At 39.4% G+C, this 23,815-nt stretch overlaps 1 protein-coding gene across 1 annotated transcript in view; it reads right to left on the bottom strand.

Moving 5' to 3' along the window:
* The window catches only part of CHD7 (chromodomain helicase DNA binding protein 7), a 190,702-nt gene that overhangs the window by 35,012 nt on the left and 131,875 nt on the right, over window positions 1-23,815 (bottom strand). The window contains exons 11-17 of the mRNA XM_042463426.1: window positions 23,704-23,787; window positions 21,627-21,764; window positions 21,410-21,531; window positions 20,858-21,101; window positions 17,328-17,504; window positions 15,085-15,228; window positions 4,866-5,121 (exon numbers count right to left, since the gene is read on the bottom strand). Of these exons, the coding sequence (XP_042319360.1) occupies window positions 4,866-5,121; window positions 15,085-15,228; window positions 17,328-17,504; window positions 20,858-21,101; window positions 21,410-21,531; window positions 21,627-21,764; window positions 23,704-23,787 (1,165 nt within the window). The remainder of the gene's footprint in view (window positions 1-4,865; window positions 5,122-15,084; window positions 15,229-17,327; window positions 17,505-20,857; window positions 21,102-21,409; window positions 21,532-21,626; window positions 21,765-23,703; window positions 23,788-23,815) is intronic.

Here is a 23,815-nt window from a genome sequence, read left to right as displayed (position 1 = left end):
TCCAGGCCTCAGAGGGAGAGAAGAATGCTGGACCTGATCCCCCCCCCACTCACCATTCCCTTCTCCTTTTGTGTCATGTCTTTTTAGATTGTAAGCCTGAGGGCAGGGAACCGTCTATTACCCCCTCTGTTGTAAGCCACCCGGATAACCAGTGATTAGGCGGCATATAAATAAATCCTATTATTATTCAAATTTAAAACTATTATTTTAAAGCTCCCCATGTGCTTAAAAAGTCTGACCTCTTTTATGCTATTGCAGAACAGTGCCTAACCTAATACTGAAAAAAAAAGGATTATAATTTGTGATGGAATTTATCTGAGGGGGAAAAACCACACTAGTAAACAGAAGTGCCACAGAAGCAGCAGAACACAACTAAAGTATTCGTGCAATGGAACATCAAACCAGATTAAGACGTAATTCTTACAACAGATTTATGGAAGACAACCAAAGTGCAAAGCAGATCTTTAATTTCTGTTTATAACTGATGACCTGTTTAATTCAATCAATATTAACTTTGGGGCCCATAAATATTTTCATGTTCACAGTTATTTTCATTTTAATGGGGATTTAGGCAACTGTTTCACTGCTTTAAAATGTATCTGCATGGAGCACATGCTTTCTGGTGTGATCTATCAGGAGAAACTCAGGTGTTTTGCTGCTGGATATATAACTTCTATATACCATTAACTTGGCCTAAACTTTATTTGCTTTGTTTCCAACATGATAGGTAATACACATCAAGCGCTTTATAAAATCTTGCTGAGAAAACATGAAAAATTTCATCCGGCACAAAGGGAATCCATCTTTCCTGATTTGCCTTTTGACTGAGTACAAATACCTCTTTTCCATCTGGATTAAGCTTCAATTTGTTCACATTCATCTAATCTAATAATGAGAAATAGAGCTGTAAAAGTTCTGGAACTTTTTGAAATCTGAGGGGAGAAGGTGTTTTTCTCTCCCCTACTTTTTTTTGGAGAAAATGCTATTTATTTATTTTTTGAAAATTACAATATTACCACTTTTTAAAAATTGAAGGTTTTTTTTAAACCTTAGGAACTTAAACTTAAGGAACTTAAAATGCATTATATATAACTTGAGCTGGCATAAGATTATGATGTTTTTATCCGAATGTACAGTTTAATCAAAATACAATTACAAATCTAACTTATTTTTAAAATTTTGTCATGAAATCTGGAGAGCCAGGATGGTGTAGTAGTTTGAGTGTTGGACTAGGACTCTTGGAGACCAGAGTTCCAATTTCCATTCAACCACGGAAATCCACTGGATGACTTTGGTAAAGTCACACTTTCTCAGCATGAGAACGTGGCAATGGCAAACCCTTTCTGAACAAATTTTGCCAAGAAAACCCTGTGATAGGTTTGCACAAAGTCCAATGTGACCTGAAGTCACACAACAAGAATTAAAAAGATTGTATGTACAGTGCTGTGTAAATTTACAGTGCTTTATAAATAAAGGTTAATAATAATAATAACAACAACAACAACAATAAACTGAACTGTAAGGAAACTTGATGTATAATGAACCTCTCTAGTTCGAACACTTTGATGAATGGAGGTCGGGGGGGGGGGAATGGGCCCAATGAAACAAACAAAAAAACTATACATGTGTAAAACAGAAAAAAAAATATTTTGTCTCCACTAGTTCGCTATAGTATCAAGCAGCATAACACACTCATTCCAATTGCACAAACTGAGAAAGGAAACCAAGAGCAGGAATTGTAAGGATCTAATACTGTACATAGCCTTACATAAAATAATCTACTTATATCCTTTTGGGAAATTATTTTCGAGAAGTAAATATATGAACATCATGTCTTGAACATTTTATTCATCTTTCTTGGAATTAGGTGGAAAAGAGAAACACAGGAAATAACTCCCTTTTAAAGATAACTGTAAGGAAACTTGATGCAAGGAAAGAAGGAACAATTCTTTGATTAAGACAATGACATCTGGCTTGAGGACACAGGAGTCACTTCAGGGTGCTAGTTTGCCAGTTAAATGGAGGATTTGACCTCCACATAATCTGATCAGATGATCAAAGAGCTGAGGCACGTGCTGTTAATGAAAAACCATTGCAAAAACTACTCATTAACAAGGAAGGGGGTGGGTGCAAATTTCAAAAATATTATGTAGGTTGATGTAAATACTGTATCATGCTTTTAGGAAGCAGTATTGAGATATGGCCATGGTTCCAGAGTAGGTCTGGATATGCATTACCATCACATTGTTGTTGTTATTACTGTGTGCCTTTAAGTTGTTTCTGACTTGTGGCAACTCTAAGGCAAACCTATCATGGTGTTTTCTTGGCAAGATTTGTTCAGAAGGGGTTTGCCTTTGCCTTCCACTGAGGCTGAGAGAATATGACTTCCTCAAGGTCACCCAGTTGATTTCCATGGCTGAGCGGGAATTTAAACCCTGTTCTCCACAGCCGTAGTCCAATACTCAAATCATTACACCATGATGGCTCATTACATTCCCCTCACTTTCCTGGTAGAAAATGCCTGGCAGATGGATCAAGAATGCAGTAACAAAACAAGCATCCATTCCCTGATCATTTCCTGCCAAGTGTTGGAAACAGTGTTGCAGCCTGTTGAATTGTTGCTGTTTCTTCTCACTGAACACAAATTTAGTCCGTACTCTGTTCCAACCGAATAGTAGCACAGACAGTAAGAGTCATAAAGAAAAGGTCCTCTTCAAGCCAAGTAGCTTGGATCAAATTTAATTTTCAAGGTATTTGCTATCAAAAAAAAAGTCACCATAAATATTCAACCTGCACTTTTTTAAATCTTGCTACCAAATGAGACAAAATCAGGCATCAAGAAAAATATAAGAAAGCTGTCAATCAGTGATTAACATACAGCTCTAAACAATTTTTAAAATCTGCATGCATATCTCTGTATTCTAGTAATAATGTAAGCTACTCTAGGGTTTGTAAGAGGAGGGAAAGTGTGTTGTAGTTTGAGACAAACAACAAGCCACAATGCACTTATCAGGGGAAACAACTAGATTCTACAGGCCTTATGGTGATATGACTAGATGCTTCTTCAGATGTTATGTTGATCCAGCAGTGAGGGGTGTGTCATTACTTCCAAGTATTTCTACTTAAGATGCTTTGGGACTGTTGCAGGAATATGGAGGAAAATATTTATGTCCCAAAATCTATTTTTGGAATCAAATCCTTAAAGGAGATTAAAGTAAGAGGGGTTTTTAAAAATAAATCATATGAGATGCCATGCCCATTCAGCTTTACACTTAAACATGGATATGAACATGGATTTCCAACTTAAATTCCTATGATGATAACCATACACCACTAGGGAACTGTATGCACCATAAACATCTAAGATTTGTTCCTACAAAATTCCCTGTGCTTTGTGTTTAAAGCATATAAAGACTCTCATTAGTTTCTGTAAGAATGGTTGAAAAACCTATGTTGGAATAACCGTAACCAATCAAAAATTGTCAATATTTCCATCATATAAAACAGTAAATTAAAAAGCATACCAAAAACCTGCCTCTAACTACTGAGATATTTGCATTTTATTTTGCCTAAAAGGCATTACCTATAAAAAGTCAAACAGATGTTGAACATGCCACTCAAGCACCTCGATATTACTAACAATTTTCCAGTCATTAATTTTTATTATACTAACAAAGCTAATCAGAAAATCTTTGCTAAAATGCTTATATAGTTTTAGGAAACAGAAAACTACTTAATTCTGATTTCAATTAACGTGAGCTTTTTTAAAGTATACAGTGGTACCTCGGGATACGAAATACCCAGGTTACGAAATTTCCGGGATACAAAAAAATCCCATTGGAAATAATTGTTCCGGGTTACGAATTTATTTCGGGTTACGAAAAAAAATTTTGGTGCTTTTCGGCGCTTTTTCGCACGAAACGCGGCTTTTCCCCATTAGCGCCTATGGCAATTCGGCTTACGAAGGCTTTTCGGGTTACGAAAGCGGCCGCGGAACGAATTAATTTCGTAACCCGAGGGAGCAGTGTATACTGTAATTGTTACTGATCAACAACAACAAAAAACAACTGGCAGATGTGGGTGGTTCCTGCTCTTTTCTGTTTTACAGGATCCTTGTGAAAGCAGTGTCAAGTTATTGAGGAAACAGAGGAAAAAGAGAGGAAGAAGTGGGGGGGGGGGGAAGAGAGAAGGGGAGCTAAAAATGTCCCCCATGTCTGTTTGTATGTGCAGTGAGGTGCTGGTGGTCTCCAGTTGCAGGTAAAAAAGGAAGGAGAGCACAGAAACTGACAAGTTGGGTCCCTCCACACCAGACTTCCGGGGCTGCGAGTACGTGAGACACTGATGCTGAATATGCCATGTCCCTGCCAAAAACAGGTCTGAGTTATTAGTGTCACCAGTTTGTACCTGCATGGCTAGAAGAACAGTAGTGGACAGATGGCCCCGGGCCACTGAGCTGCTGTAATGTTTTGCATGGCCAGACCAGCTGGCCACTGAGCTACTTGCCCCTCTTCCTGACCTCACATCAAATGATCCCCTTCCCCACCTAATCAATGTTGTGACAGAGAAGTGCAGCTGGAGAGAAAAAAGATGCAGGTTTAAGACCTTTTACTCCTGATGCTGTTCAAGATCAACACAGAAACTATGCTCTGTTTATTATACATATTGAAAGGGGTTTCCTCATTCTCTGATGGAACAAGAAAGTTCCATTATGCCTTCTTTGGTTGGAGAAATTTACCCTTTCCTGGCAAGTCTGTGTATTTAGATTAGTTCTCAAATGGAAAAAAAACACTTTCTAGTTATTGCTGAAAAATGGCAAACTCCAATCATACTTTTATTTTTTTTTAAATAAAAATAATCTGACTTACCATTTATAAGATATGGATGATTGCAGCATTTTCTTAATTCCATCATAGTGTTTAACAGATTAGGAACATTTGCTTGTCCACCACCTTTTGACAAAAAAGTGAAATTCTTTTCAAGAATAGCTCTGTAGTATTTCTTCTGAATATTTGTCAATTCAACTTCAATGATGGTTTCTTCCTTAGGAGCCAGGTTCTTTTCCACATCTTCTTTAAGTCGTCTCAACATCATTGGTTTCAGGATAGCCTGGAGCTTTTGCACCTAGTAAAAGAAAGGGTTATATTATGAATGATGTACAGAACACAAAATGCTTCCCACTCTTTTATACTTGAAGTCAATCCTCTTATGGCCACCATTCTGTATTATACAACAATACTACAACAATCATAAATGTAAATACTTATATAATAATACAGATTATTAAGCATGATTGACCAGGAACCTGATGAACTATAGTTAGAAGACAAGGACATAATTAAAGAAGAATGCATAAAAACACTATTGGTGGCCAAAAAGAAAAAGGAGGAACAATAGATACCTGATGGAATACTTCAAGCAATAAAATAAATAAGAGAAGCAAAAGAAAAGGAACAAAGCCAGAACCATGAACACAACTGTCCAACGATTAATATGCATGGATAAGGAGAAGTCCTATAATATTCAATGCAGAGAAATAGAAGACAACAACAAAAAAGGAAGAACAAGAGACCTTTTCCTCAAAATCAAGGAACTCCAAGGGAAATTCAAACCTAGAGCAAGGATGCTCTATGACAAAAAGAAGAATGTACTGTCTGTCCTTGCCTTATGCGGGGAATCCATTCAGGACCACCTCCTGCGTAAGGCAAAAAATGTGTATGCTCGAGCCCCATTAGATATAATGGGGCTCGTGTATGCTGCATGACCGTGTGTGCGCGCCATGGGCACGTGCGCTACTCTCCCGTCGGCTTCCGCATAAGCTGGAAGCCACCTATTACAAGCTTGCATAGAGCATGGGCTCACTGTACTACACAAGTAAGGCGATATAACAAGACAGTGGAAGAAATACACAGAAGAGCTATATAAAAGAGATGATAAAATAAATGACACATGGAATGAGGAATCATACAAGGATGAACCCCAAATTCTACAAGGCAAGGGGGAAGCCACAATAAGATTAATTTGGACGAATAAATCACCAGGAACAGATGATATTCCATTTGAGGTAACACAATCAACTCAAGTGTTAACTAAAATATGCCAACAAATATGGAAAACAAAATGGCCAACAATCAATAGACATTCTCATCCATAAAAATGGAGACACAAAAGACTGCAGTAACTATAGGGCCATAGCATTAATTTCCCATGAAAGCAAAATTATACTCAAAATTCTGCAGCACAGACTCCCATCATATATGAAAGAAATCCCACAGGCACAAGCAGGGTTCAGGAAAGGAAGAGGCACTAGGGAACCACACCACAAACATAATGATGAATAATGTAGCAAACCAAAGAATTCCAGAAAAAAAATCAGCATGTGCTTTATAGACTGTTTAGAGAAAGCAAGTTTAAACTCAGAATGAGGAGGAGTGAAGATAGGAGGAAGGAGCATTATCTAAGATATGCAGGTGGCACCATAATACTAGCAGAAAGCATCATAAACTTGGAATAATCACTAAGGAAAATTAAAGAAGAAAGTGCAAAGGCAGTCTTACTGCTGATCCTGAAGAAAACAAAAATAATGATCTGGAGTATCTATATAAATTCAGCCTAGATAAAAAAGAAATTGAAATAAAGATTTCCCATACCTTGAATCAAACATTGATCAGAAATGAGACTGCAGTCAAGAAATCAGAAGAAGACTAGGAATCAGAAAGGCAGTAAAGAAAGAACCAGACAAGCTCCTAAAGTGTGAAGATAAAGCACTAGTATTAGTGTAAAGCCCTGAAGTTAGAATCATCCAAGTCACTGTATTCCCCATCACCATGTATGGATGTGAGCTGTACAATGAAGAAAGAGGATATGAAAAAAATAAATTCATTTGAGGTGTGCTGAAGAGGGCTGAGAATACCCTGGATAGCCAAAAAGACAAACAAATGGGTTCTAGAACAGATCAAGTCAGAACTCTCCCTGGAAGCCAAGATGCAAAACTGAGTACTGTGGTCATGTCATGAGAAGGCATGGCTCATCAGAAAAGATAATAATGCTAGGAAATGTGGAGGGTAAAAAGAGAGGGAGACCACACGCCAAATGGCTAGACTCAATCAAGGAGGTCATGGGCCTGAGTCTGCAGGACCTAAGCAGAGCAGTGGAGGATAGTGGGGGCTTGGCGATGACTCAAAGGTAGTTAACAACAAAAACACACCATCAATGGAAGTATATATACAATTGCCCTTCTGTTTGTGCAGACTTCAGATCCGTGAACCTCACTTACTCGCGAGGAGCAAACAGAGGGGGTTAGAATGGGGCACACACCCAAGGCAGGTACCTGCACTCACTCATGGGCATGCACCCCTATTCAAGCCTATAGGGCTTGAATATCTGTGATTTTGTGGAGGGGGGGGGGGTCCGGAACGGATCTCCCATGAAAAAGGAGAGCTGACTGTACATGCTATAATTGTTAATATAAACAAAGAGAAACCAAAAATAAACTTTAAACCTGAATATAAAACTAAGACTCAAGAGAATAACAACACATGCCTGGGCCACAATCTCATATGAAGATTTCTTACTTAAAGATGTGCTGAATTTAATCCCTAAACAAATAAGTTCAATACTGACTTATATTCACTTATTATTTAATAAATTCAGCAAGCTGCAGCACTGGAAAATTAGCTGGAGAACAAATACACTCTACCTGATCTGCTGAAAGACTAACTTCCTGAAGGATCCTCCTTTGGCTGTCACCAATGGTAGCTAATACTGAAGGAGATGAAATAGGACACAGGACATTCCTCCATGTCCTGCTGAAAGGCCAGTTGTTTTTTTCCTCTTTCCTCCCCATCCCCACCTTTCCCTTTTTGTTATGTCTTCTTAGACTGTAAGCCTATGTTTTATTACACTGTATTATATTATAGGTAAGCTGTCCAAGGTGACTTTTTTAGCTAAGTAGCAGGGCAAACATGTTAATTCAATTCGAATCAAACAGCAACAACATCATACATCTGTCAGGGAAGATTCTTTAGGCTATCAATTCTAAAGTACATACACAATGGCCATGTCTGATTTAATAAAATTTGCTGATGGTTCTCTCCATTCAGATTGAAAAAGTTCTTCCACTGGTACTAAGCACACAAGTCTCACTGAAAGCTTGCTGTGTTGTTCTGTTGTTGCTGTTGTTTGGATGGTACACCAAAACCTCTTGCAGCATAGCACTAGCTACTGTTTATAACTTTAGCAATGCCTTTTTATAACTCATTTCAAATTTTAAAAATTCACTATTGTTAGTTTCTCAATTAATACTCATTACTTCTGTTGTCAGGAAACTTAGACATTTGTAATTAGCACTTGCTTACTCAACTCTGGGTCCTTCTATTTCTATTCAAATTCAGCTAGACTTGTTAATGATCTGTCCTTGTTTACAAGGTTCCTTGTCACCTATCCCAGGGGTAGGCAACCTTTTTGAGCCGAGGGCCGGGTTGCTGTCCCTCAGACAAGTGGGGGGCCGAAGCCAAAAAATAAATAAGTAAATAATTTTTTTTAAAAAAAATTAAATAAATAACTAAACCGGGACAAATGTAGGACAAAATTTTCAAATGGTGGACACTTTTTTTAAAAAAGTGGAGGACACGCGAAAAAATTTGCTGATTTTTAAAAAAATGTTAATATAAATGCATGTTTCTGAGGCTTTTACAGACAATTGCTCCTGTGCGCGAGAGGCCAAAGGCCTCGGCGGCAGGACCGGGCTGGGGCCGGTCCCAAGGCCTTGCCGGGCCGCATCCGGCCTGCGGGCCACGGGTTGCCTACCCCTGACCTATCCCCACAGCAGTTGGGGGCAAAGGAAGCAATGCAGCAAAGCTACTGGCCACCATCAATAACTGCTGGCAACTTCAAAAAGTAACAGGAATGCAAGCAGTCATCAGTAGCAAAAGTTGTTGCTTAAGACTCCATTTTGTGTGCTCTAAGATCCAAGACAGTATTTCCTCCATGTTGAAACTGAAGCTTACTTGCCATAATTGCCTTTAAAGACTGATTCCTGTGCTGTCACTTTTATCTATTTCTTTTTTAACCTTCAAGCCCCACCAGTGAATTTTTAAACTGTAAGTCCTCATATTTTAAAATAAAATCCAGGAAAGAATAATGTCCAGTACATTGTTCATATTTATTGACAAGTTCTTAACATTTTTAAAAGTTACAGTTCATTGTAATTTTAAAGAAGTTCATTTTAATTTTTTCCCCCAACAGTTAAAGGTTAAGCAAACTAAAGCTATAGGCTACATCTGCACTGCAGAAATAATCCAGGTTGACACCACTTTAACTGCTATGACTCTATGCTATGGAATTCTGAGCCTTCTCTGTCAGAGAACACTGACGCCACAACAAACTAACATTCCCCGAATTCCATAGCACTGAATCATGCCAGTTAAGAGTGGTGTCAACCTGGATTATTTCTGCAGTGCAGATGCAGTCAGTTTGCCTGTACAATATAGGCTGCATTCATATATTTTATCTGAAAAAATCAGAAAATGAGTTCAGGCGTGCATTGTTCCCATTCTTATCCTTGTTTATGCAAGGCAATGACTGAAACTGAGACATCCATTTTTATTTGAAAGTCTGATTGTTCTGATCACTTAGGTTTCAAATGTTCCACAGGAAAAACTAGCAAGGATTATTTCCCCATTTACAACATCATTATTTTTCTATTTCAGAGTAAATAAGGAACACAGATCAATTCTCAAAATAGAAAATGTAAATATCAGCAGTAAATTCCACCCCCTATATTACACTGGCCTCTGCAAAGACCCTGAAGAAGAAGATGGATAGAGAAGCCACACAGCATGCGAGAAGTACCTTGAAGAAAATGAGAGGTGGGCTGAAATGAACCCCATGTCAGGTCAAAATCACAAAATGCAAATATACATAGAAGTAAAGGGCAGCTTGGTGTAGTGATTTGAGTGTTGGGATAATTGACTCTGGAGATCAGGCTTGGCCATGAAAACCCCTTTGGTGACTTTGGGCAAGTCACATACTTTCAGCCTCAGAAGATGGTAAATCTCCTCTGAAGAAATATACCAAGAAACTCCTGTGATAGGTTTGCCTTAAGGTCACCAGAAATGACTTAAAGGCAAACAACACCACCAAAGGATAACACTTTCACATTACCTCTTGGCCAACTAGCACAAGCAGTTTTTTTGGATAAGGAAAAATTGTTTGGTTCCTCTCATGTCGAATACTAGAGCAGTCTGATTGCCTACCCAAGCTGAGTGAACCACAATCCACAAAAACAACCCAAGGAACTCAAATTAGTGGCATGCTTTCATCCAGCCTACCACCTTTGACCATATGGCTATTTCAGTGACAAAAGCTGGCTATGTCTCTAGCTGCCCCAGGAAGACTACTACTACTACTACTACTACTACTATGATTATTATTAACCTTTATTTATAAAGCGCCGTAAATTTACACAGCGCTGTACATACAATCTTTTTAACTGGACAGTTCCCTGCCCTCAGGCTTACAATCTAAAAAGACATGACACAAAAGGAGAAGGGAGTGGTGGTGGGGAAGGGGATGAGGTCCAGCAGTTCTTCTCTACTGCCGAGGTCTGGACCAAAGGAGATGGACTGGACGGAGGGCTTGGCTTCTTAATGGATGGTTAATCTTCTACCAAGGAGGCCTGTTGGAGCTAGTCTGCCACTCTAGTAGGATAATACATATAAAATACATAGCAATACAGGAAATGGTTAAAAAAACAGGCAACAAAAGAACACCAAATAGCAAGTGAGAGTTATGCAATGCCTGGGAACGCTTCTCTGAACAGGATGGTCTTCAACTCTGTTTTGAAGCTGGTTAAAGAAGTGATGGCTCTTGCTCGCGGGGGAAGAAGGTTCCAGGAGTGAGGGGCAGCAAGTGAAAAGGGACGAATCTGAGATGGGGCAGAGAAAATCCTGGGCTGGGACAACTGACCTTGACTACCAGAACAGAGAGCCCGAGTGGGAAGGTGAGGAGAAAGAAGGTCTGATAAGTAAGGAGGGGCCAGCCCATAGAGGGCTTTAAACATCAACAGCAGGAGCTTATACTGAATGCGGAAAGGGAGAGGGAGCCAGTGAAGGGATGCCAACACAGGAGAGATGTGGTCAGAGCAGTGGGCAGATGTGATAATGCGAGCAGCTGAATGCTGGACAGAAATTAAAGGACGGAGGTGAGAAAGAGGAAGCCCAGCCAGGAGGACGTTACAGTAATCAAGTCATGAGATCACTGGGGCATGGACCAGAATCTTGGCAGTGGAGGCAGAGAGATATGGTCGGATTTTGGCAATATTGTATAAAAAGAATCTACAAGCCTTGGCTGTGGTCTGGATCTGAGGGATACATGACAGAGAAGAATCAAAGATAAAAACAAGACTTCAGGCTTGCTGGAGTGGTTGAATAGAAATGTTGTCTACAGAGACAGAAAAAGAGTGTTGAAGGGTGGACTTAGGAGGAAAGACAAGAAGCTTCGTCTTGGACATGTTGAGCTTCAAACGCCGATGGCGCATCCACTGCGAGACAGCTGTGAGACAAGACGAAACTTGCTGTTCAAGCCTTGGAGAAAGGTCAGGGGTGGAAAAATACAACTGGGTGTCATTGGCATACAGATGGTAAGAAAAACCAAAAGAGCTAATGAGTTTACCTAAGGACAGTGTGTAGAGAGAAAACAGAAGGGGACCCAGAACAGAGCCCTGGGGAACTCCAACAGATAAGGTAACAGAGGGCGAAGTCTGACCACCTGTGACCACTGCAAAAGATCTGTCTGACAAATAAGATCTAAGCCAGTCGAGAACAGAGTCTGAGAACTCAAGGTCAGAAAGTATATCCACTACAAGACAGTGATCAACAGTGTCAAAGGCTGCAGGCAAATCAAGAAGGATGAGAACAGAGTAAAAGCCATTAGCCTTGGCCCGTAAAAGGTCATTCGAGATCTTAGTGAGAGCTGTCTCAGTAGAATGCCATGGGCGGAAACCAGACTGAAAGGGATCGAGAAAGGAGTTGGCTTCCAGAAACTCAAGACAGCGAGAATAAACAACCCGTTCCAAAACTTTAGAAAGAAAGAGAAGAAGAGAAATCGGACGATAGCTAGACAGAGAGGAGGGGTCAAGAGAAGGTTTTTTCAGAATTGGGGAAGTGAGAGCATGTTTGAAGTCCGACGGGAAGGAGCCTGTAGAGAGAGAGAGAGAGAGATTGAAGATATGGAGAAGAGAGGGCAGAAAAGAAGGAGCTATAGAAATCAGAAGATGAGTAGGAATTGGATCAAGAGGACAGGTTGTAGGTTTGCAAGAGTTCAGAAGTGTAGCAAGTTCATCCAAAGAAGCAGGAGGAAGCACAGAAATTTTTTTAGGCGAGGGCGAAAGAAGATTATGTGCAGAAGAAGAATCGGGAGGGACTATCTCAGAGTGAATAGTGGTAATCTTTGAGATGAAATAATTAGCGAAGTCATTGGGAGAGAATGATGAAGAGACAGGAGGAGAGGGAGGTTTAAGCAAAGTGTTGAAGGTGGAGAACAAACGCTGCGGGTGCCTTTCATTGGCAGAGATCAATGATTTGTAATAATTCTATTTTGCCATGGACAAAGAAGAAAGAATAAATTTGTAATGAATAATGTCAGCCCACTGTTTGGACTTTCTCCAAAGATGTTCGGCCGCTCTAGAGCAGGACCAGAGAAACTTAATGATGGGGCTGAGGCCTAGTCTTAGAGGAAGAAGTGCATAAAGAGACAGGGGCAAAGCTGTCAAGAGTTGAGGAAAGAGTGGAGTTGAATAAAGACATTGATGAATCAGCAGAATCCCCAAGATTTAGGGAAGAGAGAGATGAATCCAGGGTTTGACCAAGATGGTTAGAGTTAACAGATTGAAGATCACGAAAATAGCGTTAAACAGTGTGACGAGCAGGTGGAGTATAAGTGAGAGCAAAGGAGATTAAGGCCTGTTACAGACAGGCCATAATAAAGCTGCTTTGTGTCACTTTGGAGGTATGGTATTTCAATGATGCATGCATCCTAAGAGTCCAAAAACCACACCAAAGCTGCACTGCAGTCCTTAGGACTGGAGTGTGCCTTTGGTGTGGCTTTTGGAATCTCAGGACGCATGCATCATTGAAATACCATACCTCCAAAGTGACTCGAAGCAGCTTTATTTTGGCCTGTCTGTAACAGGCCTAAGTGATGATCAGATAGTGGAAAGTCAAGTGCCAGGTAGTCCGAAATGGCGCAGTTTGCAGCAAGAACTAGGTCAAGACAGTGACCAAGAGAATGAGTTGAAGAGATGGAATGTGGTTGGAAGCCAAAAGAAGCTAAGAGAGAATTGAAGCGAGACATTGTAGGGTTATTGGAATCGTCAACGTGGATATTAAAGTCACCTAGGATCAAAGTGGGGACTGAATCTGACAGGAAGAAAGTCAGCCATGATTCGAAGTCTGAGAGGAACTGGGTGACTAGACTAAAGGAACCTCTCTCTAAATCATATCATCCCATCACTTGATAAGCTATAAGGGAAAACAGAAGAAAATAAAATGGCACATCGCTCTCACCAGATTTATTTTTTATTGAAAATAAATAATCAGCTTCAGCTATTTTGCATAAATTAAACAATAATTTTCTATTAATAAAGTCAGTAAAAACAAATCACCAGGAACAGATGATACTCAGTCGAAATGCTACAATACACACAGACAGAAGCAACCTAGTTCTAACTAATATATGTCAACAAATATGGAAAACAAAACAGTGTTCAACAGACTGGAAACAATCAATATACATCCCAATCCACAAAAAGGTGCCACAAAAAACTGCAGTGATTATAGGAGCATTGCATTAATATCCCACACAAGCAAAATTATGTTCAAAATTATGCAGCACAGATTCCAACCATACATGGAGACAGAAATCCCAAAGATCCAAGTGGGGTTCAGAAAAAGAAGAGGCACTACAAACCACACTGCAAACATATGGTGGCTAATACAGCATTCCAAGGAATTCCAGGGAAAAATCACCATGTGCTTTAGAAATACAGCAAAGCATTTGACTGTATAGATTACAAAAAGCTATGGGTAGCTCTAAAGGTCATAGGAGTGCCACGACATCTGACAGTCCTGATGAGAAATCTGTACTTAGGAAAAGAGGGAACTGTCAGAACAGAATATAAAGAAAGAATGACTCCCAATTGACAAAAGGGGTAGGCAAGGATGCATCCTTTCTCCCTATCTGTTCAACTTGTCTGCAGAAAATATCATACGAAGAGCAGACTTGAACACAGAAGAAGGACAAATCAAGATTGCGGACAACACCATATTACTAGTGGAAAACATCACAGAATTGGAACAATTACTGAACAAGGTCAAATGAAAGTCCAAAGACAGGCTTAATATTGATTTTTTTTAAAAAAAATGACCACAGAAGAAATGCATAAATTCAACCTAGACATTGAAGAAATTGAGATAATTAAAGATTAGCCATACCTAAGGTCAAACATTGATCGGAATGGGAACTGCAGCCAAGAAACAGGAAGAAGACTAGGAATGGGAAGGGCAGCTATGAAAGAACTAGAAAAGATCCCAAAGAGTAAAGACATACAAGTGAGCTCTAAAGTAAGAATCATCCAAGTCATGGTATTCCTCATAACCATGTATAAATGTGACAGCTGGGCAGTGAAAATAGTGGATGAGAAAAAAATCAACTCATTTGAGATGTGGTTCTGGAGAGGAGTGGTGAGGATACCATGGACAAGCATGCATGCATGCATGCATGCATAAATAAATAAATAAATAAATAGGTCCTAGAACAGATCCCGCCAGAATACTCCCTGGAAACCAAGATGATGAAACTGAGGCTGTCATACTTTGGACACTTCATGAGAAAGAATGACTCACTCAAAAAGACAATGCTAGGAAAGGTGGAAGGCAGCAAAAAGAGAGAGAGAACACACACCAGATGGCTAGACTCAATTAAGGAGGTAACAGGCATAAATCTACAAGACTTAAGCAGGGCAGTGGAGAATAGGGAAGCTTGGAGATATCCACAGGGCTGCCATTCAGGGCATCTTGAAATTTTTACCTGTTCCTCAGTTTTCAGATCACCAAACTCTTGCATGAAGGTGGTTTCTGAAGGGAAGCGACTTGGTTCCAAAAAATGAAGTAAGCTGAAAAGCTCTTCTACAGTGTTTTGTAACGGAGTACCTGTAAGAAGCACCTTATGTTCCTGCAAGAAAAACACAATTAGTAACAGTCCATGATGCTGAACTTTCAAACTGCAAATCATTTCAAGTCTAATTTCTTTCTCCTACAGTTCAGGTGGCACCCAAGTAACTTCTCTACAGCTGAATAAGAAACCGTTTCAGTTATTTCACTGCTTCCAGTCAGAGGAAGATTTCAAATACTCCACCATTCTCACTGGATCACCATATCAAACAAAACTTTTATTCTTTTACACAGATATGTTTTGCTGCAAGTTTGCATTTGTTACTTTTTATAAAATCATTGGCAATAACCGGCATTGGTTTGAGGATTGGACTACAACTCTGGAAATCAGGGTTCAGTTCCCAGCTTGGCCATGAAACCCACTGGGTGGCCTTTGGAAAGTCACACCCTTTCAGCCTCAGGGGAAAGCAATGGCAAACCTCCTCTGAACACTTCTCACTGACAAAACCCCATAATAGGTTGCCTTAGGGTTGTCATTAATCGGAAGTGACTTTGAAGGCACACAACAACAAATCAGCATACACTGTATTTTACACAATAACGTACTCAAAGTTTCTGTTCCTAGGATTGTGAGACTGAATTGTAAGAGTGCAGTGAGGAAAAAGGAAGAAATAATTGCTGCTACAAACTATTACAATATTAATATCAACATCATGCCTCTTTCTGTAATTAACCAACATCAGTAAAAGTCCCAATGGAGCCGTGAGTCAAAGTACCTGTACTAGGATATGGCAAATAAACTGGAACTAAAAATGTGATTTTGAGTTTTAATTTATTAACAGTGGAACAAATCTTAACCAAAACTTGGAAAGTAATGGAATAATTTCTATCCCTGTCCCAACATCCCCCTGCCCCAGTCCCTGGACAATTATAGTTACATAGTATTAAAACTATATGGACTGGAGTAAATATTCTATTGTTGTTTCAGGCATATGTAAGTTCCTCTATACAAATTAATTAATTAATTAATATTTTGTGTATTTCTGTCCATTACGCAGAGATGCAGAAGTGTAAACAATACAGAAATGGCTGTACATTTCAACCAATACATAACTATTTATCCTTGTGGAAATGGGCTTACTCATTACTACAGTGGAATTTACTCTGGACTCCATCACGCATTTGTGAATATGATTTTATCTAGACAGTACAGTGGTGCACGTCATAGGAAAAAGTAGCAAGAGATGTAGAAACGATATCAAGGAAGAACAGGTATCTATTGAACGCAGTATTTGTGGCATACCCCAGCCTTAGGCACGACTCAAGGTCTCAGTTGACCTTCCACTTACCAAAAGGACAGCTGGTTTCCACATGCTCTACCTGACAAGGTGGCTTAATTCTTTGGACTACTGATGAAGACAATTGTCGAAACGCGTTTGGTCTTTCTTTGACACTTTTTACTTTTATCAGTTTTGGGCATACTGTACTGTACATCCCTTTTCAACCAAGCCTCTGTCTGTGCACTCTGTAAACTATATTAATATTGTGTTCATTTGTTTCCATACATGGTGTAAGACGCAGAGGAATTGTCATAGTTCTGTATTATTTTGGGAATTGCAGTTTCCAAGCCCAGTTCTGTGTATTAACTTTCAGAGTGTGACTTACAGGCCAGAATAAGCCTCACAGCTGGTTTTAGCTTCTGATTAGTTTTTAACACATTGTACCAATAAAATTACAGTTTTTTTAGCTTCTTTTTTTCCCCTAAACTCCGTGTTTTTCCATTTGCTTCTTGGTTTAGGGTATCACCTCCCAGTTTTCCTTTTTATCCTCAAAGTGTCCACAGGTCTGTTCAAAATCCATAATCCAAAATCCTAAAATCTGCCTCTGATTTATACATGAAGTTGACTGGTGCACGAACATATATGGTAGACAAGCCTGATATAGGATCTCAGCCAAAAGAATATCTGAATTTAGAGAATTCTGAGTAGGGAATGTACAGAATTATGATGTGGCTCAATCTAGATGATTAGTGATAATTTGCTCATTTTTTCTATTGAAAAAAGAACCGTCTCAAAGCTCAGTATGAACCCACTCTCCCTTTGGATTGATGTGGCAGTTGGCACAGAGTTCATCTGAAGTTTTAAGAGTAAAAGGACTCACCAAGTCCATCATTTTGAGCCCCTCCAGCAGCTTGCAATTTCTGTTCTTCAACCTGTGAGCTTCATCAATTACCACACATCGCCATGGAATGTTACGAAGCTCAGGACAATCAGTCAAAATCATTTCAAATGTAGTGATAATAGCATGAAATTTGTATGACCCTTTAATTGCACGACCCTAAAAGTATAGAAAGTATTTGATCAAGTTAACACAACAATAAAGATGATTCAAAGTTACATACATCAACTTCTAAGTATATCCATGATCTTACTGACAAATGTAATGGTAAACAGCTCTCTGTGCACAGAATCAGCCAAGTGACAGGGCACTGTAGCATAACAGAACTGTGCAAAAGCAGAAGGGACAGGCAGATGAAGCCAGGAAATAGTTAAGCAAAATCAGTCTCTTTAGCCTGAGAAGAATAAGAATATGACAAAGAAACAACAGGTGTGGAACTAGAAATGAGATTGACAGGAACTACAACATATTAAATTTAAGATGCACAGAGACTGACTGTGCTGGATAATTGTTAAACCTAGCTCCTAAATCTACAGGTTGCTCTAAGAATCTAAACTGGAAGTTGATGGACAAGAGAGAAGGAGCATAATGTCTTCTTTGCAAGTAGCATCAACTGTGTTCTATGCTGCTCCAAAGAACATGAACTAATGGATTAAAATTACAAAAAAAAAAAAAAAAAAGAGAGAGATTCCACCTAAACATTAGGAAGAATTTCTTTACTGTAAGAAATATTTGACAGTGGAAAAGAATGCCTTGAGGGCAATGAAAGTCTTTGAAGATCTTTACACAGAGGTTGGATGCATATCACTTATAAGTTCTATAGTTATGTATTGCTGCATGACAGGTGGTTAGAGTAGATGGCTCTCCTCCAACCACCATCTTGAGTGGGAGAGAGGCCAGGCCTGGAAGACAAAGAGCCCTCCTCCAACCACCATCTTGAGGGGGAGAGAGGCCTGGCCTGGAAGAAAAAGAGCCCTCCTCCAACCACCATCTTGAGGGGGAGAGAGGCCTAGCCTGGAAGACAAAGAGCCCTCCTCCAACCACCATCTTGAGGGGGAGAGAGGCCTGGCCTGGAAGAAAAAGAGCCCTCCTCCAACCACCATCTTGAGGGGGAGAGAGGCCTGGCCTGGAAGACAAAGAGCCCTCCTTCAACCACCATCTTGAGGGGGAGAGAGGCCTGGCTGGAAGAACAAGAGCCCTCCTCCAACCACCATCTTGAGGGGGAGAGAGGCCTAGCCTGGAAGACAAAGAGCCCTCCTCCAACCACCATCTTGAGGGGGAGAGAGGCCTGGCCTGGAAGAAAAAGAGCCCTCCTCCAACCACCATCTTGAGGGGGAGAGAGGCCTTGCAATTTTATGTATTGTTTTGCAATTTTACTGTACACCGCTATGATCATTGCGGAATAGCGGTCTATAAATAAAAATTATTATTATTATTATTATGGCCCTTGCACAGCCACTCTACTCTAATTCTGTGTAAAGACCACTGATAAGATATAATGAACATGTGCCCCAAAGCCAGACATTTTTTGTTCAGAACAGTTGAAACTCTCCACTCCTCTTTAACCCCTTCTTTTTAAGAGTTTTAGAAGTACAGCCTGCCCTCAGCATATGTACCCTTGCCATATACAGACTCAATCTTACATGCATGGCTAGTGACAAAATGGTGCATGTGCTGAAGGTGTGTGGGAACGTGCATCATTAAAATAAACAGGAGTCCAGTATACATGAAATTTGATTTACGTGGGGGGGGGGGGGGGAAGAGAAACAGTGAAAAGCTTCCCTTGCAGCCATTTTTCTGACATGTCGAGATTCCCTTAAAACAATTACAGGATTCCCCTGATATCTGATGACTCACTTTTGACGACTTGTCCTTTTCAACCATTCTAAATTATCCCCAGAACCTGTCTATTTGACACATGGTCCACTCTTTAGGGCCGAAACGGATATGTAGTCCCACAAGGGCCTCCTTGCTGATGTAATTTCCCTACTCTCTCCTTTTTTCCCCCTCACAGGGCAGCTGTGGTCACTGGTGCTGCTTTTTTCCTTTGTCTCAACCCAGCTTTTTACATTCCTTGCACTGGCCAGGGAAGGGAGGAAAATACCATTCCAGTTCTACTCATTGTGAGAGTTTACACACACATGCCTTTTTTGCCACTGATCCCTGTCAACCGCTCCCCGTCCTGCCCACTAATTTCACTTGGCTGCCATATAGTTTCTAGCAGCTTTTTCCTCTCTCCTCTTTCTTGCCCGCACACACAGAGTGAGCAGAAGTGAGGTAGTATTCCCACCCGCTCACTTCAGCCAGGAAAAAGCTAGTGTGAGTCGTCAGTCTGTGCCATTAGGGACTGTGGTGGGAAGATGGAGAGAGGAAACTATCACTCCTGGGTTTAAGGGAAAGGTTTCTCTCTGTGTGTATGTAAGGGATTCCCTTCTTATATGGGGAAGGTTTGGCCTTTTTCTTTGGGTCTCTGCTTATTTGGCAGATTAGAGACTAGATTACCTAATGGTTCTGCATTTTGACAATTTTCACTTTTTTGACAGTCCTTCATTCCCTAACCCATCAGATTAGAGAGGGTTCCTGTATGTGCTTCACATGGACCACATCACATTTGCCTATTTTTGCCGCCACTTTAGGTGCTCTACCATGAAAAGTGGTATTTCACTTTTTAAATGAAATATATTCTCTCCATGCAACTTGTTTATAAGTAAATAAAGTGAAAGGGATCTAGGAGTCCAAGTAGACCACAAGTTGAACATGAGTCAACAGTGCAATGTGGCAGCTAAGAAGGCCAATGCAATTTTAGGCTGCATCAATAAAAGTATAGTGTCTAGATCAAGGGAAATAATAGTGCCACTCTATTCTGCTTTGGTCAGGCCCCACCTGGAATATTGTGTCCAGTTCTGGGCACCACAACTCAAAAAGGATGTTGATAAACTGGAGTGTGTCCAAAGTATGGGGAATAAAATGGTGAAGGGCCTGGAAGCCATGTCCTATGAAGAACGACTTAGGGAGCTGGCAATGTTTAGCCTGGAGAAGAGAAGGTTAAGAGGTGATATGATAGCCCTGTTTAAATATTTGAAGAGATGTCATATTGAGGAGGGAGCAAACAGGACCCAGAACAATGGATGCAAGCTACAGGATAAGAGATTCCACCTCAACATTAGGAGCAACTTCCTGACAGTAATAGTGCTGTTCGACAGTGGAACACACTCCCTCGGAGTGTAGTGAAGTCTCCTTCCCTGGAGGTCTTTAAACAGGGGTTTGATGGCCATTTGTCAGGGATGCTTTGATTGAGAGTTCCAGCAGGCAAGGGGTTAGACTGGATGGCCCTTGTGGTCTCTTCCAACTCTAGAATTTTACGATTCTATGAAATCTGTGTTCCCAGAAGCCTCCTTGAACTCAATACTATTCCTCTAACCCTCTAAATTTCTATTACTCATCTTAAAAAAATCGATGCAACGGAAACAATACACGATATGTAAAGAAGTCTTTGTTACAATAAGGTTTACCTGTGCATCTTTGAAGTACATTTCATACGACTGAATCATCCGTCGGCTGGCTTGACTCCCATGATAAACAACAACATTCAACTCTGTCCAGGTACGGAATTCCCTTTCCCAATTGGGGATTGTGGATAATGGGGCAATAACCAAAAAAGGACCATGGATTCCTTTTAAATATATCTCATAGAGAAATGTAATCGATTGGATAGTTTTCCCCAATCCCATTTCATCTGCTAAAATGCAGTTTCGCCTGCAATAAATTAACAATAATGTTCACGAATGAAGTTACAATTCAACTCTCAAATGGTATTCATAAAGCACAGTTGCTCAATTTATCTGAATACTATCCAGACATAAAGAAGCCACAATAAATTCAAATTTTATACATATATTGTTTTAAAATATTCACTAGGTTTCATATGGACATGCATATACTTTTGATAATAAAGTCAGCACATTAACTTTTTAAAAATCCCCAAATTTTAAAATAGTGCAGAATACTAAGTTTCAACAGTAAACTATGCATTATTCTTTTTATAATAATGTTAATTTACATACGTGTTGTACCAGTTGAATAGAAGCCAGTTTACTCCTTCCAACTGGTATTCCCTGAGTTTGTTGTTGTTTTTATATTCCCTGGAACTCTCTGACTTCTTCCAGTCATCAGCAGGTGGTCGCTCCTGTTTCAAATACAGCAAATTATATTATTGTTTCCAAAGACCAAACTACTATGCTATTTTTTTGGTAATATCTTCCATATAGATTCGTATCTTACCACACGTGCTGTTTCTGGCTCCCTAGCCATTAATTTCTCAAATTCTTCAATCTTAGCTTGATCTATATCTTGCTTTAATTCCCATGTGCTGTCTTCATATGGAAGTGAACACCATTTCACCAGATAATGAGTCACGGGCTTTGTTTTAATTAAAAAAAGAAAAAAGTAGATTGAATGAAAATGAATTATGTGCTTCCTAAACATAACAGCATTATCATCTATAGCAGAACTCTGAAGACTAAGTAAGACTCACTCAATATATTTTATTAACACTTTATTTTAGTAGCAAAACCAATTCACTACTCAAGTGGCTGATAATAATGACAAAATATTGCAGCAATGTATTTCATCATCTGCCTACAAGACTATTTTTCCAAACAATGTGGAGTTCTATTTCAGAACAAAAAACTGTTTGGAAAACTGAAATCCATTTATACAACTGAACGTTTTCCATATAAATTTATAAACAAATATACTTCAGCAAGCATGTTGGACTCCAACTCTGGAGAAGAGGATTTGAATCTCTGCTTGGCCATGAAAATATACTGGTGGACCTTGGAAAAGCCAAACTCTCTCAGCTTTGGAGGGATGCAATGACAAACCTCCCCTGAGCAAATCTTGCCAAGAAAACTTCATGATATGGCCTTAAGGTCACCATAAGTTGGAAACAACTTGAAGGCACACAACAACAACCACAAAGCACTATACCCCTATTAAAACAGCAGCTCACAACTTAAAATGACATTTTAATTAAACAATTAATATGATATTTATAAAATTATTTTATTTTCTATAAATAATGGACCACAGAATTTCTCTGCAAGGCAGCCCTGTAAGTACTATTGCTGAAGGAAGTGGTCATAAAAGAGGAACAAAGCCCTAAACCTTTTACAAGTTCAAAACAGAACAGAGCAGAACAAATAAATGAGATGTACCCCTAAGTGTACATTTGTGTGAGTGAGAGTAGGTCCTTCAAGTCGATCCCATGAATTTCATAGGGTTTTCTGAGGCAAGAAATACTCAGAGGTGGTTTTGTCAGTTCCTGCCTTTGAAATATAGCCTGGTGTCTATCCAAGTACAAACTACAACTGACCTTGCTTAGCCTCCAAGATCAGATAAGATCTGTTGCCTTTAGGGCTGTGGTTCCCAAACTCTGGTCCTCCAAGTATTTTGGAGTTCAACTCCAAGAAGCCCTAGCCAGCTAGGCCAACAATTAGAATTTCTGGAAGCTGAAGCCCAAAACATCTGGAGACCAAAGTTTGGGAACTACTACTTTAGAATATTTAAGTTTTACTATTTAGCAATTATTTCACACAGGCCTTATCTAGTTCAGACTGGAAAGTATTTTGTATGTTAACTGAACCCTAAGTAAGATAATATTTACTCAATATCTAGATACTCTGATAATGAAATGGATAACCATTTGCCACAGAAGACAATTATTAATTAATTAACCACTAATTAATTTGCTACCTTGGGTTAAATCCAATGTTGTATGGACAGTCACAATTGAATTTTCTTCTCTTCCCATATCGTGTTACCCTTTATATCACATGGAAACTGTCTCCATGGGGGGAGGATTTCATACCCTTTAAAGACAGTCATGAGGAAACACAGGGGGCTTCAGTGGGGAAGGGCAATCATCCTCTCAGAATTCCTCAGAAGAATTCAGTTTAAAAAGAGGCCTGCTTTGTAAACGTTAATTTTTATGTCACATCAAAGCTTAAAAATATTCAAATGAGGAATGCATACCATATTACATAAACAAGGATTGTGAGTTTCAATACTGCACAAATGCAATGAAAAATCAGTAGTTTGATATATATTCTGAAATATCTGCTGTCATATTGCTAACATTAGTATTAAATTTAACAGATGTAAATAAATAAGGTATTTTGTGGCTGGATAAAGAATCTGAATGTTTTTAACCTTATTTAAACATTTACAACTAAAAATAGGCAAGAAAACATATAGCAAGTTTTTGGCAGCATCTGTTGAGAGCAAATGAAAATAGAGCATGTCATGTATTACTAATACTATTTCTAAAGAACAACCTCATAAAATAACATGTACTTACCTCTCCATTACCATCCTTGCTATATGAAATATCCATTATTCGATCAACTTCAACATAATCAGGATTAAAGAGTTCATCATCTATCTGTTTATGGATAAAAAAGCATAAAAAT

Source organism: Sceloporus undulatus, chromosome 4 (assembly GCF_019175285.1).
Source record: "Sceloporus undulatus isolate JIND9_A2432 ecotype Alabama chromosome 4, SceUnd_v1.1, whole genome shotgun sequence".
Lineage (NCBI taxonomy): Eukaryota > Metazoa > Chordata > Lepidosauria > Squamata > Phrynosomatidae > Sceloporus > Sceloporus undulatus.
This window is presented reverse-complemented; position numbering and strand designations above follow the sequence as displayed.